At 36.5% G+C, this 18066-nt stretch overlaps 1 protein-coding gene across 5 annotated transcripts in view; it reads right to left on the bottom strand.

Annotated features, from left to right (window-relative positions):
- Positions 1-18066, bottom strand: part of CCDC91 (coiled-coil domain containing 91) — a 119491-nt gene that overhangs the window by 81336 nt on the left and 20089 nt on the right. For all 5 annotated transcript variants that reach the window (XM_074539010.1, XM_005482717.4, XM_026790839.2 and 2 more), the window contains exons 2-6: positions 14170-14212; positions 13986-14064; positions 8952-9109; positions 5825-5992; positions 3843-3947 (exon numbers count right to left, since the gene is read on the bottom strand). In XM_074539010.1, the coding sequence (XP_074395111.1) occupies positions 3843-3947; positions 5825-5992; positions 8952-9109; positions 13986-14064; positions 14170-14199 (540 nt within the window). In that variant the 5' untranslated portion in view covers positions 14200-14212. The remainder of the gene's footprint in view (positions 1-3842; positions 3948-5824; positions 5993-8951; positions 9110-13985; positions 14065-14169; positions 14213-18066) is intronic.

Below are 18066 nucleotides of genomic sequence, written 5' to 3'. Positions count from 1 at the left end.
CTACCTTTAATCCCAGCTAGGTGTTACTGCATGAATTAGTGAGCTTCCTTTGGATCATTCTGCACTGTTCTGTCAATGTTTTCCTTAGGATAATCCTCCTCTCCTGCGCTTCTGAAAAACCACTCAAACAAGGAGTCTATCTGACCTGCTCTCTTACACACAAAAATGTTACATAAAGTGAAGTCACACTAGCAACCAATTCATTTCCAATCACTATTCTTTGCAATAACTGTAATACTGCTACATAAAATAAGCCTATTAAAGTCCCTTTTAAAAGAAAAATTTCTAAGGTGTTCCCTAAAGAAAGATGGAACAGAAACAATGGTTTCCAAAAGAGAAAAAAAAAACCAAAACCTGTTGGTATTTTCATAACAATTACAGGTTTGATAAGTTAGAAGAACAGAAGTCTGCTTTCAAAAGATAAAAAAGAGGTTTATTTCAAAAAGAAAGGTCACACCACAGCAACTATATTGTTCTTTAGAAAACAGCCTGCTTAACTTCCAGAAAGGGATGATGATGGGAAAAAATGTGTAAAACCGCAACGAGAATTTTCCAGTAGCAATGCAGCACTTCAAATGTGAGTGTGTGGTAAATCAAACAAACAGCAGTGTATGATCCAGTTCTCAGTGAATCATCAAAACCAGTTGTCTGTAGACAGACCAAACATCAGGGGCCTTATCAGCTAAGCAATCTGTCCCAAGAATTAAGTTCCTGTGCAGAAGAGTGGAAACCAGGCACTATTTTTCCTTTTCAAATTAAGTGTTCCCTCAGTGATTTGTGAACAAGAGAACATCACCTACTGAACAGAAATGATAATTTTGCTATTGATGGCTTTCACTGTATTACAAATTGGAGTTTGGTAGTTTTAAAGTGCAGCCTTTGCTTATCTCTACAACTTTTTGTAATGTGGCTACAACAAAATTTTAGATTTCTAGGATTAAGTGACCACTAAATCTGCATTATCTCCAAAACCTTGTATGACTTACAAGCCCCAAATGGCTAAAAAATATGTAGCAACTCACACCTAAGGAAGAGCTGAATTTAAAAGTTGAGATGAATATTTACACTCTGATCAAAAAAAGAGAAAAATACAAAACTGACAGACCAACCAAGAAAATATAAAAATCAGACGTACATTTGCACCTGTTTCTCTGCTGCCTAAAATAAGCAAGGAATTATAAGGCAAAGATTGCAACTTTATGGTTGCAACCCTGCTCACAAGTCAAAGCCCCTAAAATTACATTTCCCATAGCAATTTTAACTCCGTTCACATTTGCAAGTAAAGAAATTAGAAATATACTCTGTTATTCTGCCTCCTAAATAGATTCAAACACTGAAGCAGGAATGTGGGAATCAAAGCTCTAATTTTATTAGCTTATATGAATTCAAGATCTCAAAGAGACCATTGCATTAAATATCTAAGCAACTTTATAATACCAGTTAATAGCAATTTGTTTATTCTGTTTATGAACCCACTGCTGCCCCTTTACTGTCTCTGGTTGTTGCAGCTACATATGGAAATAATGTTGAGAATGTGGAAATATGGTCTGTTCAATCCTAATTTTTTTAAAGCTAATTTTATTTAGATAAACACAGAATTTTTTACTTTTTGGTTTTACACAATGATAAATGTGGTATGATAACTCTATTGTCATCCATTGGTTAAATATTAACACTATAGCAAAGATTTGGAAGTCTGCCTCCCATGCTTAGGAACAGTGATTATCATTAGCCTTCAATTCTTCAATTTTTCAGAACTACTTATTTGCACACCTGTGAAAAAGAAAGTTTGTGACTAGTCCAGAACAAAACTTGCTTCTTTAGAATGGTAACCCAGCTTAGAGAAAATATTTTTATGTTCCTGCCTTGCCTTTCAAAGTTATTTTTTTCTATATCAAAAAACTTAAAACATATTTAATTGATGCAATTTTGTAAGAACAAAACTGTGGTGGCATAACTGTCACCCTTGACTGAGGGAGAAACCAATAGGAAAAGATGCAAAAAAAATTAGATTAGTGACTTAGTTGACAAAGATCACTGAAATCTTCTCTCAGAATTAAGTACAGTAACTTCTTCTTCTTCAAAAAAATAGGTCTTCTCTAAATATCACCTTGTTAAAAGAAGGTTTTAACAGATTAACTGACTGGCTTTGTTATATCTAGAGCAGCTTTTGAGAGTTTCCTACCACAAGTGCCAGAAGCCAGTAAATTAGTAAATATAAAGGTGCATGAAACAGTGCATGTTCATGTAAAAGGCAGTAAGAAAAGTCTCCTGAGGCATTGGTTTTATACTTTTACTCAAGCAATTTTGTTTAAAAGCAATTTTGTTTAAAAGGAATTAAGTCAATGCACACCTACAGCTTTGGGTGCTGGCATCGGTTCCATTGGAAATCTCATCCAGAGAGTTCCCAACACTGTGCCAGAGGCACCACTGCAGTCTGCTTTAAAGCTCTTCAGGTCAACAGCACTGATAACCAGCACTAATTACCAGTACTAATTAATTTTTTAAAATTATTAATTACTAATTACCAGTGGAAAAGGCAGAGCCAGGGACAGACATCTGTCCCCAGGAGCTGCCAGCTCTGCTCCGTGTGTGACCACAGGTGGTGACCCCGGTGCTGCAGGAGCCAGAGGAGAAAGACAAAAGAAACTGAAAGCTGCAGTGACAGAAGGCATCCACAATTCAAGTCCCATGAAAGTAACTTTAACAGGCAGCTCTTAGAAGCACAATTCACTTTCCTCCTCTGGTTTGATTCCGGCTGTACCCAGAAGACATCAAGAGGAGGCGCATGAGCATTTCTCCCAAGTTAAAGGTTATGACCCTTTTATTGCCATTTTTGAAAACTGCAGCACCTGACTCAAAGAGTTATGATATAGGCTGATAGGTGCAAACCTCAGTAGCATTTCCACTATTCAAATTCACAGTGATCTTCAAGCAGAAGTGAGTATTAACAACATGAAATCCACCCATGCTATGGTTTAGGATATACAATAAATTTAACCACTGTGGTACTCCATAAGTCATGAGGGTTTTAAGTTGAACTTCCTTTTATATCATGGTTAAGCAACATTTATTTCATTGAGTAAAGTGTTACACACAAAAAAGAGGAAAAAACCCCCAGTATTAGATTATTATATTACTGTAAATTCCAGAATGTACTGCTGTAAGGAATTCAAAACAAATTACTACAGCAACCCTTTAAATAGAAATGGGAAACAGTGCAATAACTATTAAAGACCATCCACAAAAAAATTAAGTGAAGCTGAGTTACAGACACAAGCTTCTGAAATGCTGAAGCATAGTTTGCTTTGCTCTAACACTGGAAGATGACTGAAAACTTCAATGAAAATTTTGTCTGGAATGTGAAACTTTACACATGTATTTAATGGAAGATGTTAACTTTTACAATGGAAACAATTCTAACTCCACTGTCTATCATCTAATTACACTTAGCAGATTTTTATTATGCAGCATGAATTATTCCATATTGAAGTTAGGTAAACCAGCACAAAGAGTTGGCCACAGCACTCTAGAACACGCTAAGTCATGCTGTTAAACACAACCATTGAGCAAAGTGGTTTCCTTTTCATCTGTTTTATGAAATAGGTTCCTAACAAGGAAGAGTGTTTTGAGTTACAAAAATGTAGTTAGGCAAGTGGGATATTAAACTTGCATTCCTGCTCATGTAAAAAATCATGTTCTGATCTAAAAACCTTAGAAATTCTTTAAATTCAAAATGCTTTGGAGCAGGCCCACAGATGCCAAAAATAATATTTGTTGGACATAAATATACTCAAAAAAAATCCTCCTGAAAAACAAAGATACTACAAGAAAGAAATTACCTGGAGTGTCTTGTAATGGTCTTGATGTGGAAGCACTTTTTCTTTTTTTTCCTTCAAAAAATCCATTTCTAGTGCACTATGTTTTTCCAGCAAATATTCCAATTCCTATAAAGTTTGTAAAATAAAACACATGAAATTACAAACACTTCCGAATTGTGAAAATACAGATTCATTAAACCATTCAAACTAATCTAATTTTTGATAACTGTGATATTTGCTCTATTAATTATCACAGAGATAAAGGGTTGTGCAAGAAAAATCTGACTGCAGTCTGTAAACTGGCACAGTATTTTCAAGTGTGAGGTATTTAAAACCCAAGGCATGTCTCATGTATAAGGAATGACCCATGTGAAGCGGCCAAGGTGCCCTTTATAACATCCTCTAACTTATTCTGAACACTGAAGGGTTCAGGCAGCTGCACCTGTTGTCCTAGGTCCCTTCCAACTGGAACCATTCTATTCTGTTCCAATTATTTTTTATATTTTCAGTATCTTGCTCTGCCTTTCTGCTCTTGAAAAGCAGCATATTAAATATACTGTCAGCAAATGTTTTCACTGAAATGCAGGAATCCTATGACATTTATGCATGTATGCAATGATCTCCATCTACATCTCCAAAATGAATAAAATCTTAAAATATTCTGGGATCTTGCTGAGAGCCACTCTGGAAGCCTGCCCAACATGAACCTATGGAGAGAAAGGAGAATAACACCACTGACAATAAACTCCAAAATTATTTGCTGTACAAAGAGCTAAAGATTTTTATTTTTCCTTGATGCAGCCATTGCTGTTGGACATTGCTGGCAACCTTTCAGTTGCTCAAGAGCAATTATTCCTCCAAGCCATGCAGGAAGCCAGTATAGAAACAAATGACCTGCCAGGTCACTGCACAGCTATTTAAACAAAGGCACAACTGGAAGGGTCATGAGGAGGACAGAAAGAGTAAGTCTTCTTAGTTCAACCCTGCTTTTGGACAGAATAGTCAAAACACTTTGAGAGACTTCACTGGTGAGAGAGAAACAGACAGTGGAACACCAATCTAAAGCCTCTCTCTCAACCTGTCTCCTCTTCCAGTTATTCACCCTCATTTTCATTTCCAAAAAGCTGATTTCTCCTTCCCCAGCACAGCTTGAGGCCTCCCAAGAAACAATATTAAGAATAACAGAAGTTAAACTCACTCTCCCATGCCTCAGTGACCTTTTGCTCACTCTAGATGTGTAACTGCAGGCACAGCCCTGCTTGGTGCTCATATTGTATTCAGGTCAGAAGGAATATGAAGAATTTAGCTACTAGAACTCCCACCCCAAAAAAATCAAAACAAAGCTCATGCTGAGAAAACTTGCATCTTTTTTTCTTTCCTGACAGTTTACAAAAAATCAGCCTAAAATAGACACCAGACCTTAAAAAAAAGTATTTCAGCTAAACTGAGTGGTGTGCCCAGTTCTGGCCAGTCTCTAGAGAGCATCCAGAAAAGGACAATGGAGATGGGGAAGGGTTTGGAGCACAAATCTGATGAGAAGAGGCTGAGGAAAAGCAAAGACTCAAGGGGACCTTATCTCTTGTAGTCAGGTGAGGCTCAGGCTCTGCTCCCAGGACAAAGGGACAGGACAAGAGGAAATGGCCTCAAGCTGTGCCAGGGGAGGTTCAGGTTGGACATCAGGAGGAATTTCTCCATGGAAAAGGAGAAAGGCACTGGCAGGGGGTGCCCAGGGAGGTGGTGGAGTCCCCATCCCTGGAAGTGTCCAGGGAATGCCTGGATGTAGCACTCAGTGCTCTGTGCTGGTGACAAGGTGGGGATCTGGCACAGGTTGAACTTCATAGCCTTGGAAGTCTATGATTCCAAATTTGGCCAGTTTCTCTGGAATTTGGCTAATTTCTATGAAAAAAATGAATTTCAAATAAATTTTAAACTTCTGTCAGCTCCACCTATATTTAATTCCTATATAAATGCCAAATGTTTTCCTACAAAATAACTAATCATACCTTTTTGATTTTTAGTTTTTCTTCTTCAGCACTGCAGAGCTTGATTTCAAGGTTTGCAACAGCTTGCTGAAGGCAGCTCTTGGGTTCATTTGTTCTCTTTGTCTCAACATCAGCTAAAGCCTTGTCTTCAGTTGCATTTGAAGAGGCAACTGGAACATCTGCTTGAGCCTAGTTCAGAGGAGAAAAGTGGAACTGAATCACCTCTCTCAATGCCTCAGGGAAACAACCTCTCCTTGGACTAGTCATTCCATGCATTCACTGAGGGCACGCTGCAATCAGTGGTCACACAAAGGGTTTGTGCTAAAATAAATATCTAAAATAAATATCTCATCCTTAGGCTAGACTAACAGAATAAAAGAAATCCAGACATCTCTAAACATTTTGTGACTGCTGTTTCAGTAACTGTGGAAGTACAGAAAACAGGTGAAGCACTGATGGTAAGCCCACACTCTCAGAAAAGAACACAAATAAATTTGTTTAAGATGTTTAAAACATTTTGTAGTATAGATAACAAAATTCAAAGCTTTATTTCTCCCCTTAAAAAAAAGTAAGGGAAGGGGCAAAAACTTGTTCTTTTCACCACAAAAGAACTCCAAGGAAAGAACTGGTACATTAATTCAGCTGCCATTTTTTCAACAACCTGAAAGCCAAGCATGCTTGAGATTTGGGTGGTGAAAGGAACATCTCAGTGTCTTTATTAAAGAGAGCTTTGACTGATCTGACCGCATCCACCCCCTAGCACCTTTTATTCCAAACATACATTTAGATAATGCATGGTCTTTCCCATAAATATCTCTCAAATTATTCAAATAAAGTAACAAACAAAGCTGAGATCTTGACTGTACATGAATATATAAGATACAGCAGACAAGACAGAGAGAAAATTGTAGTTTGTGCTCTGAATTCTCCTGTAAGAAGCAAAGAGAAGCCACATGTGCCAATTCCATTTCTGAGTACTACTCAAGATTTGAGTCTGGCATCACCAAAAACTGTGAGTATGGAACCTGTAGCAGGGAAGGATTTTTTTACCTGAAACCTCAAGAGGCTCTGGAAACAGAACTATAAAATACAGTTCTACTAACACCATTCTCTAATAGGTATAAGAATATTTTATTTTCATTTTCTGCCCACCATTTTCCTTTTGTTTACTCCACACTGCAAAGTCATCTCCATCTCAAAATAATGTTAAAGGACCTGCTCTCAACTCCCTTCAGCAGGACTTGCTGATCAAGTTTTTTAATTTGTACTATTTCCTGGATTACAGGGAATTTATAGAATGATGGGTCTCTCAGCAGCTGAACAGAAAAAGATGGGAAAAACTGAAACAAGAACCACAACTAGAATTTGCACACACACTTAGTCTGAAGTAACAAAGTGTATTTTTTATTTTTCTGTAAGATTACCTAACTAAATTACTTTATAGTTTTAAAAAATACCCCTAAGCCTTAGTGTTCTGGAATAACCCAAGTTCTCTTTCCAGAGAACACAAAAGCTAAAATTTCTGGCCTAGCTCAAACAAGAAAGGTTGAAGGTTATTAGCTGTTAGCCAAAATTTTAAAAGGCAGGATCTGTGGTGGCTGAAGAAAATCACTTTTTGATCATGCTTCCAGTAAAAGAAATTTACTTATCAAAACTTTGTCAAAGAGCCAGATGAAGAGTCTTCAACACAGAAAATTACTGTGGCTGGCATCAGTCAAAAAAGAAAATAAACAAAAACTCCTCCCTCTCAAGAAAAAAACCCATAACTTTTGGATTTATACATTTCTTTGATATCATTTGTATTTGGTCTGATTTCTTCTTCACTTTTACAGACTTTCCACAGTACATTAGCCTGGGAATGAACATAAAATGGTAACTTATTAATTAATTAATTCACATTTTGTGCCACAGACTTTCTGGAAGTGTGAACATACAGATGCCCCTCAAAGGAAAATTATAAGGCTCAGTTAAAGCAAAACCTGTATTTTGTGGATTTTGTTTAAATAGCTCTAAAGAAATGCATTTAAATGATCAGAAAATGAGAATCTGACTTAATCATGAAATTCAGCTTTCACCAGGAGCAGCCTTAAGACTTGATAAAGGCTACCTGAAAAAGAAAAAAAATCAAGGAAGTGCTGAAAACAGGAGGGTTGACAAATAGCCAAAAACACTGATTGCTACACAGTGAGAAAGAGCCTTTTCTAATTGAAGTATGTGCTACCCCACATCCTGAAACAAGGAAGTTTACAATTAATAACATGTCCAAATAGTGGTCAGTGCAATTAATGGCAGTAAAAAACTCATAAAGGTAAACCTATTTCAGTCTCATCTGCAGCAGCTCTCGTGATTCTGATGGAATTCTTATGATAATCTCCAGGCAGAAAGGCTTTTTTTTTCCTTGCTCACATAGTTGTTTAGTTAAAAACTAAACATTTTCACACCCCAGAAAGAAACAAAGCTCAGTTCTCAGCAGCACTGCAGTCACCTGAGAGATTAAGAACTCACAACTAGACCACCAAAACAAAAATCAACTTTAAAAGTAATGGAGAAGAAACAAAGTAAAGCAATTTAACCCCCCTAAAATTAATATAATTATTATTACATAAAGATTAAACATTCTTTCTTTAATCATAGAATGGTTTGGATGGGAAGGGACCTTGAAGATCATCTTATCCCAGTGCTCTGGCATGGGCAGGGATGAGAGTCCTTTCACTACATCAGGTTGCTCAGAGTCCCATCCTTGAAAATCCTAAAAACCTAGTTGAGTAAACATACAAGTATGACAAGCGTTAACAGTTTTTTTGAGACAACCTCCCTGCTGAAATTTCCTTCATGCATGGAAAGAAATGAGCATGGAAATCACCATCAGCATGCCTTTAACTTTTAATCACTCCAATACAGTTCTCTCTTGCAGTTCAGATCAAAGTAGTATGGTTTCTATCAGTTAGAGGTTTCAGATCAAAGTAGTATGGTTTCTATCAGTTAGAGGTTTCATAAACAATCTAAAAATCATTTTACTTCAAAGTCTGCATCACAGAAATCCAAGGACCTTTTGCCCTTAAAAAGCATTTCCACCTAAATGTGCACAGAAAAATGCAAAACTGATATTTAATACATTGAGTGCTCACACTAAAGATCAGAAATTTACCTGTTCTTCAGGAACAGCTGTATTTATCACATCCTTGCCTGTTTGAATAACTGTTGCCACTTTGTCACTTGATAAGATGAAAGGGTCAGAAGGAAGAAGGCAGGAAGAAGGCACAGAGTGCTCCAGGAGAACATCAGCAGATCTATGGACTTCAGGTACTAGAAACAGAAAACACACACAGTATGAAAAAACACCCAAAAATTAGTTTTGTTTCTGGAGTCCATGCCTAGAAAAACCCATCACGAGTCTAGTCATACCAATGCAAGCTTATGTACCTCTTATAATTCAACTTCACTGAAAAGTAATTCACTTAAAGTGCCTGTGTTTTCCAGTAGTATCAACTTAAGGACAATCAAAATCATAATAAATTTAGACTTACACAATAAATTCAGTCACAACAAATTCAGACTTTTCATTTACACACAGGTTTTACAAGACAGCAGCTCTCAAAAGGATCAGTTTTAACTCTGTCTCTTTTGATTCACACAGCCTTACAGCTCCAGCATGATCTTTAATCAGTTTCAATCAACAGGAAAAGTATACTCATAATTTCCCAAGTTTTATACATTTTTAAGTTAAAAAAATCCACAACAGTCTTAGAAGCCACATACAAACAGCTTGTCAAGACACACAATAAAACAGCTTTATATTTTTCAAGAGATAAAAAGACAACAAAGTAAATAACTCTCTAGCTAATAAACTTGAAGTGGAATCAACTCTGGACTGAGAGCTCTTCTATCCCAAATTACAGTTATGCCATAAAAACCTTCAACAGTGGATCAGCAACCCAGCACAACAGAAAATTTTGGTTTTAAGAAAGACATAAACTAAACAAACTAAATAAAAAGAAAGAAAAAGAGAAAGTTTTGCACACATTGTTAATTTAACAGCAAAGTCCTGCAAACTTTGACACGGTCAGTTCCAGGTGTGTCTTTGCAATAGGCAAAAACACACATCCAATTGTTTCAAAAAAGCAGATCCCATTTTTATTACAAATCTGGCAACATGTAGAAGATGCCACTAGCCTGGAGCAAGGCTCAGCCTCTGGATATCCCTGTGTAATACTGCACAAGTACTCAGCACAAACCAGAGTGTATAACTGGCCTTGAGGCATTTGAAAAAACCCAATAATCACTGAATCCAGGCACTCTCTGCCCCATTTTCTTCAGGCGCCAGTTCTAGGATTCAGATACAGAGGACCATGCAAACCACATTGAATGAAAAGAAGAAAGAAAATACACCATGAGGCAGAAAAGTATCAGTAAGGTAACTGCAATGATAGTAGATCTCAATGTGGCAAAAAAATAGAAAAAAAAAAAATCACAGTCCAGCAGAAGATAGAAACTTGGCTAAAAAGCCTAGAGGAGATTATTTCAGCAAACAGAACCAGTTTAGGTAACTGCATTTTAATAGTTAACTCTTCTCCAGAGCTGGAAATGGGACTTTTTTGGCTTTCCTTTAAATATCTTAAGATAAAACTGCCCAACTGCCCTCCCATTCCAAATGTATCCTTTCAAAGGCAATTTCCTATAATAATTACCTACTCTATTAGTTCAAGAGGCAGTGAAGTGACATAGAAGATGATCTTTTTGTATCTAAACAAGCCCTAAACTCTCAGCTTTATGCTACCGCTTAATGGCCTGAGTCTCAGTTTTAAATCAATTTCTATCTGATGGAAAAACAGCTAAAATAATATACCAGGCAATTTCTGACCATGATCCTTGTGATGAGAGTGCTCAACCTTTGGTGAGGATTACCATGGCACAGGCATAGTTCACATATAAATAATTTATCACAAAACAGCCATGGAGACTGGGCACATATTTTAGGGTGTCCAATCCTAGAGATAAAACTCCATTTTTCAGGTAGTAGAGTTTTATGTGGAATCTTCTACAATCAGGTGGAGCTTTCAGTATTTTAATTATAGTAATTAATGCTTTGCATCTTGAAGGGGAGAAAAAAAAAAACCAGAAAGAAAATCCTCACTCCTTAAGTTGTCAAAATGAAGCCTAGGAAATGAGGAACAACCAGTGGTGAGCACTTATGAACATTTTGGTTTAAAGTTTTCAACTAAACACATGACCTTGCAGAAGACAAGAAAAGGTGGCAACTCTCCAAGGTATCAAACAACTTTTTTTACAAAACCTTCTTTTCACTTTTCAGCAATGCTAAAGATTCATAAATTAGACATTCCTAGAACTGCATGTGCTATGTCTGTAATTCAAGCTCTCTTAATTCATTCCTCTTGTGTATATACTGCTGAAATTGCGTTTAATTCAGCTCAAAATTCGCTTATAAAGAGAACTCCTAAATCATTCCTGCTTACCATGCCTTAGCTACCATAATGGAACAGTTTCACAACCCCTGAAACAAAAACTTGCCTCTGTGGAACTACCTGACCTGACTTCAACAGGCTAAGTCTGATGAAGTTTCAAAGAAATTTATTGTTCAATGATCAGAGCTGCAGCACTGTAGAGAAAAGAAGCATTCACACAATTACAGGTATATCAAAAGTCATACACCTGAAAAGGCTGAAATAAGATGCAGATATAAGTTATTGCCAGAATTGTACTTTAAAAGTATCTAAAAATTTCTGAAGACCAGGCTCCCCAATGTTAAGAATATTCTGTCATAATTTTCTATGTAAGAACTGCCAGAACCATGCAGTTTGTTAATAGCAGCAGAGATCAGGGACAGCCTGCAATCTTGCTAATGCAAGGAAAATTCTGTCTTTATGCTGGTAATGAAGCTTAAACAATTATTAAAATTCCCTGGGGGATCAGAAATTCTGAAAACAAAACCAAATGAATGAAGATGAGCTGTTAAATCAACACTCCAGTTGAGTCTTATCCTTTGTGCTATGTTTCAGAATGAAGACATCAAATATCAAATGTATCACATGGTTACCCATGTGATTTACTAACTGGATGTTAGTTATATCTAGCAATTAAGAAGTAATATGACAGCAGAACTCTGAGCAAAAGACCATATAATAATCATTTGACATATTTTTGTAGAACGTTGCAAACTACTTGTAGCACAGTTCCCTTACATGTAGGTTTCAGCTGTTAAAAATAAAAACACCCTCAAAAACAAAATTAAATTTCCTTCCTCAACTCCCCTTTCTTGATTTTATAATTCAAGGACACTTTCAGCTACACTGCATACACTGAAAACTCAATCCCTGAACATTTTCATTAAAAGTAACATTCAGGTAGAAAGTTTGAGTTTAAAACTGGTTTTGTGACCACAGTGGGAAAAACCACTCTGATGCAGCCTCAAGATGATTTCTGGTAACTCTTCCCCACATTTCATTCCTCCAAGGCCAAACTATTCTAGAAGAAAAGAAATTGCATTTACTATCCTCACATTTTAAATCTACAGCCACGTGGTCCATATTACCAGAAAAATAGTAAGAAGCCCAAGACCAATTTCAAGGGCAAAAATTGCAATGAAGTCAACACTAAGGCCTTAGAAATCATTTCTGAATTCTGCCTGCACACTGAAAAATACAGCCACAGGCTTCTGTGTTTTGTTTTATAACTTCCAAACAGCAGACATGGAGAAAATTCACAAGATTTAGAATTCCTCGGGAACATTTATCAAATCTTGTGGGTATGCAATGTTATCACGCCCCAAATTTATCAAAATCACCCCAACAGCCCCATAATACATTTGAATTTCCCAGCAAGACTTACTAAGAAATTTCTAGGGTAAGAAAGTTACATGTTTATATATACATAATATTGGGCAGACAATTCAGTTATTTCTGTTACTAAAAACATCCACCTACAAGTCAATGCCCAAGAAGCACTTGGCCAATACTATTAAAACCTTGCCTATTGCAATAAACTAATTTATTCACAGTAATATTTCCATGAAAAAGTCACATAAAGATTCTACAGTAACAAAATATCCAGAACACAGGAGTTTTCATTTTGAAATGCTTAAAATACCTTGGTATAACTTATCCTAGACTTCTGTGTCACTTAAAATCATACAAAAAACTTCTGTGTTATGTACAAATAATTTCAATTCTACACACTTTAAAGGATTTTAATTGGACTTCACTGACAGACACTGCACAGCTCTATTGGATTTAATTTATTAAACACATTAAAACATGCTACTGAATTTCAGCAGCATTTTTAAATATCAGTCAAAATGACACGATGAATAATAAAGTTATTTGGAAAAATATTGTTTATTTAGTATTTGTTTTCCTCTGTTTCAATGACAAATAAAATTAATTATTCTGTAAGAGATAAAAGCTCGAAATAAATTAATAAAAACATTTTAAGAGCATGATTTATAGAGAGCTCATGTTAAGAAAAATCCCTGCCTTATTTTGCAAAATTTATTCTTCACAGCAATACAATGTGGGTTGTTGGTCATTTTTTCCTGGTGCAGCAAAAGTGCTGTTCTGCTTTGTGAAAAGAGTGAAATTAGACCACAAGAAAATCAGTTAGGACCTCCATAATATTTTTTATTCCACTGATAATATTCATTTATCAATAATCTTCTATCAATTTCCTAAAATCCAGACAGGCACCAGGCACTTGTATAAATTAACACAACAGTTACCTATTGTTTCTGCTTCTGCTTGAGATAAAGAATATGTAATATATTTTTCAACTATATAAATTGCTGAAGTAAAAACAACCATTCTCTTCCCCAAAGTAAGTAAAAGACTTCATCACAATCCCATTTTTAACTTTTTCTGTTTTCCCACAATTTGCAACAGATCTTCCTCACTCAGTAGAAAAGAATATCCTTTGAATGAAGAACTTTCATTCCTTTTCTACTGTATAAACTGAATTTTCCTTTCATTGCTCAATAAAGTTTAACTTTGAGAAGTGCAGCTTCCCAAAATAATTGCTCAGGAACATCCTTATGATCAAGCTTTGACTGCTGGCTATTTTTTTATTGTGCATTATTTTGTGGTACACATCCTTCTAAGATTTGATTTTTACAGTGAGTACATAAAGAAAGGAGTAGAAAATTAAGATTTTTTTACAGTGATTCTGTCAATACCTGTAGGAAATGCTGCCCAAGCAATAGCAGGAGATGTGGTCTGCTTTTCACCATTTCCAAACTCATAACTCTCTGCTGCCTGGAAAAAAGAAGAAACTGTTATATATTTTACAAAATGCTATAAATGTCCATAAAATAGTTGAAAATTGTTAAATTTCAAAGCAAAGTTATCCAAACAGCATACCTCAAATCCTCCAAAGTCATCATCATCCATCTTTCAGCAGGCACTGGAACACAAAAGAAATCTTGATTTTAAAACATTTTCATAACCTCATCCCCTGCTCGCTAAGAAATGAGCATTCAGTCCTTCCCTCCAGTCTCATCTGCACAGCCCACCTGATGTCTCCATCATTTTTAAAGTCCTAAATCAGATAAAGGGGCCTGAATAAGAACTTTTTCACACAGAGGATGCAAGGCCAAGAATTGCAAGATCTCGCTTCAAAAGCGTTTTTTATTGAACGAGTAAAATGCAAAACATTGGGTGTTTTACGACAGAACTTAAATAACTTCAGGGGAAAACATAAGCACTGCCCATCAACATAGTCCAACATCTTTTGAAAGCAAAAATGCAGGAAAAACTTCCTCATAGAGGAAAATAGGAAGATGTTACCTAAAGGTTATATCCAAATATTTAAGTATAGCAAACAGGTCACCAGTACCTCAACAAATGGTATTAGATCCAACAAATAATCTAGTCTGGATAAATATATATATATATATAAAATCAACAAATAAATACATAAATATGTCTAGGAAATAGGATTTCCGACCACCAGATTCCAAATTGAATGGTTATCTTCACTCATAAGGAAAACAATCTATCTTAATGCAGTCGTGATCTACCATGGACCTCGTATAGTTTTGTGTTTATGACTTAAAGCATAAAAAATATTTTCCATTGTTAAGTTGCTTTTCCAAATCAGCACTGTGATTAAATCCAAAAAGATTTCCTGCTTTTCCCCATATCTTCTTAGCTGTCTGGCAACATCAGAACAAACTGCAGCTTGGAAAAAGACTGTGGTGAATTTCTGGAAATTCTTCTGCTACCACAGAGGTCCGTCCCTAGGTTTCATGGAGGGACTGATTAAGATTTTACAAACTGATCAGCATTTTTGACTTGCAGCCCTGAATTCTGTGGCATTTGGATATATTTATAGTTAAATTGCAGTTCCTTTTAAAAAAAAAAAGCAGGCTAAGTTACTCAGCTAATGAAACTAACTCAAGATATACAAAGCTGTTGAAAGAAAGGTATTATGTATTAATAAAATATATATATCTGTAATTCTGAGAGGTAAATGAAGGATGATCCAAAAAACCTATATGGTCTTTGTAGGACGTTAAAATGTTTATAAAGCTAATTTACTTCAGTTAAAACAGTCTATAGGATGGATAAACTTTCATTACTGCAGAAAATATGGAAAGGCACCGTTTACAAGAGATTTACAAGAGATTCAGATTGGATATCAGGAAGAAATTCCTTCCCTTTGATGGTGGGGAGGCCCTGGCACAGGGTGCCCAGAGAAGCTGTGGCTGCCCCATCCCTGGAAATGCCCAAGGCCAGGCTGGATGGGGCTCTGAGCAACCTGGGCTGGTGGATGATACCCCTGCCATGGGACTGGGTGATCCTTAAGGTCCCTTCCACCCCAAACCCCTGTGATTCAAAGATAAATCATCACTACCACAGTGTAACTACAAATATTTGTCTAAATTGAAGTATTGTTCAATAGCCTCATGTGGTACAAGAACTCAGTATCTTTCTAGGGACTAGGAGGGATTTTGTTGGCTTTGTGCTGGTTGGGTTTTGTGCCGGTTCATTTTCCAAGAGAAAAAGAAGGTAATTGGGTATTTTTCCAATCAGTGTTAAGGTTAATTGGTCAAACATTCATGCAGTTTATCAACACTCAGAGCCTTAACACACAGCTCAAGAATGCAGCAAGTGTGAGCACAAGTGATGGACGGAGATTGAGTGGACAGCACAGGAGACAGCACAAACTGAGAATGTCACTGTATCCATGCCACATTCTGGGAAAAACCACCCAAACCAGACTGAGGATTGACACAATCACTGCACAACCCAGAGATCAGGCACCAGGCAGAGCAGCCAGCTGGAGAAAGTGAGCCTTTAGGAAAGCAAACAGGTATTTTATCTATTTTATCTGCGATACATTCTGTATCACATCAACAGGTCTTACAGGCTCTACACAAAGTTCCTTCAAAGCAGATTTTCTCCACAAAGTGCATGAGACATTATTCCCATCATCTGAGAACTGGCTCTGTCTCAACCAGGGAAATTACATTCAGCACTGTATTTTAAAAACACAAACTGGAACAAGTTCAGAGGAGTTCAACAAGAATTAAAGCAATTTTGGAAAGGTATGCTAAAATGGAGAGTCTCTAAAAAAATAAAAGGCAAACAAAAATAGAAAATATGTAAAATCATGTTCTAAGAAGTGATTAACTACTTTGATTTCTCTTCAAATACAACACTGACCTGAGGCAGTAAAGACAGAAGGCCCTGTAAGAAAAACATGTGAGGATTTCCATTTCTCCTTCAAGAGCATTTATAAGAAACTATGCATAAATAAAACAGAGCTTTTGATAGAGAAAAAGAATGTAGGGCAGAAGAAAAACTGGAGAGCAACCTGTTATTGAATCCATCATCTTTTTTACTGCATTTCATATACAGTTTTTTAAGCCTGGTAACAGTCCCAGGACTATTCTGACCTAAGATTACCTTTACCCCACAAATTTTAAACACAGACATTTTGTGGCTGTAACAGCGTGATTAATTTATGAATTATTCCACATATATGGAACAAAAGATAAACAAACCCCCAGCAAGTCTCTGTAGTACCAATGGTGTTTTCACACCTAGATGCTAATCCTCCAATTTCCAGTTCTTCAGAAACCCCACAGGAATTCCAGGCCAAGTGATTCCCCCCCAGGTGAGAGAATTCTAGGTCTGTTTGCTCTTTGGGTGTGTATAATATATTTTCATACATGTGCATGCACCTCTCTTTCAAATGGAAATCCTGATTTGTTTCCATGCTTTGATTACTGTGGACAAAAAAAATACCTAAAATCATCAGAAACTGGTAAACTCAGCGTGTGTGATAAATATGCAGGCAGCAGGTTAGGATAGAAAGCATGGAATAAATCCTGAGGGATGCTGATATAAGGCACTTCAAAAACTCAGAGGCTGAGGTTCTCTTCAGAGAATGTTGGTGCAAGAGCTCTTGTTTGGCAATGCATTTCCCAAAATATGATCTCTTCTTGCATAAAAAGGAGCCTTCTGCAAGGAAAAGGGCCACATCAATGTTATAGAAAAGGTTTAGAAAAAGAAATAGGAGACATTCACAGCCCTCAAAGTACATGCGCATTTAGCTCTAAAAATGTGTTAATAATGCATTATAAATTTGACTGATAACAATGCTGAAAATTTGACCAAATACAAAATTTCTCAATTCTATTTCTTATTCTCATGATGGAAATGCATTTCTGGTACAAATAAATAACAGAAGTAGCCTAACACCTCTCCTTAGAACTGCAAAAAATCTGGGAGCAAGTTCTTTTAATCAACCATCTATTCCAAAATGGGGAATCAGACTTTTCTTTCCTCACTGGGTAGGAAATTATTTGTGGCATCAGAATAGGAAAGAATACATTAAGTGCTGACAATCTCCAGGATTTGGAAAATACCAGAAAAAGACAAAACAACCCACACAGTCTTACCATGACTAAATGTGGTCTCTTGAAATATGCCCGATACTGGAATTAAGTAACTGTAAAATTGGGCAACAAGAAGTCAACCTCAAAATTACAGAGTCATAGAAATTATGGTTGGAAAAGACACAGTAGGTCATCCAGCCCAGGTCATTTCCAAAACATTGCAGTTCTCAGACAGTCATGTCCTAAAAGGCTTTGAGAAGCTCTCCAGTCGCATGCCATGAAAGGAAGGAAACTTTCCACGGACAAGGAATATGCAAGCCACTGAATTTTGAGAAGGTTTTATCAACAAGTTTGAATCCACCAAATGGAACAGTGAATTCTGCCAAAATTCAGACCAGCAGGTCATCCAACC

Source organism: Zonotrichia albicollis, chromosome 4 (genome assembly GCF_047830755.1).
Source record: "Zonotrichia albicollis isolate bZonAlb1 chromosome 4, bZonAlb1.hap1, whole genome shotgun sequence".
NCBI lineage: Eukaryota > Metazoa > Chordata > Aves > Passeriformes > Passerellidae > Zonotrichia > Zonotrichia albicollis.
The sequence above is the reverse complement of the archived record's forward strand: the minus strand, read 5'-3'. Positions and strand labels throughout refer to the sequence as shown.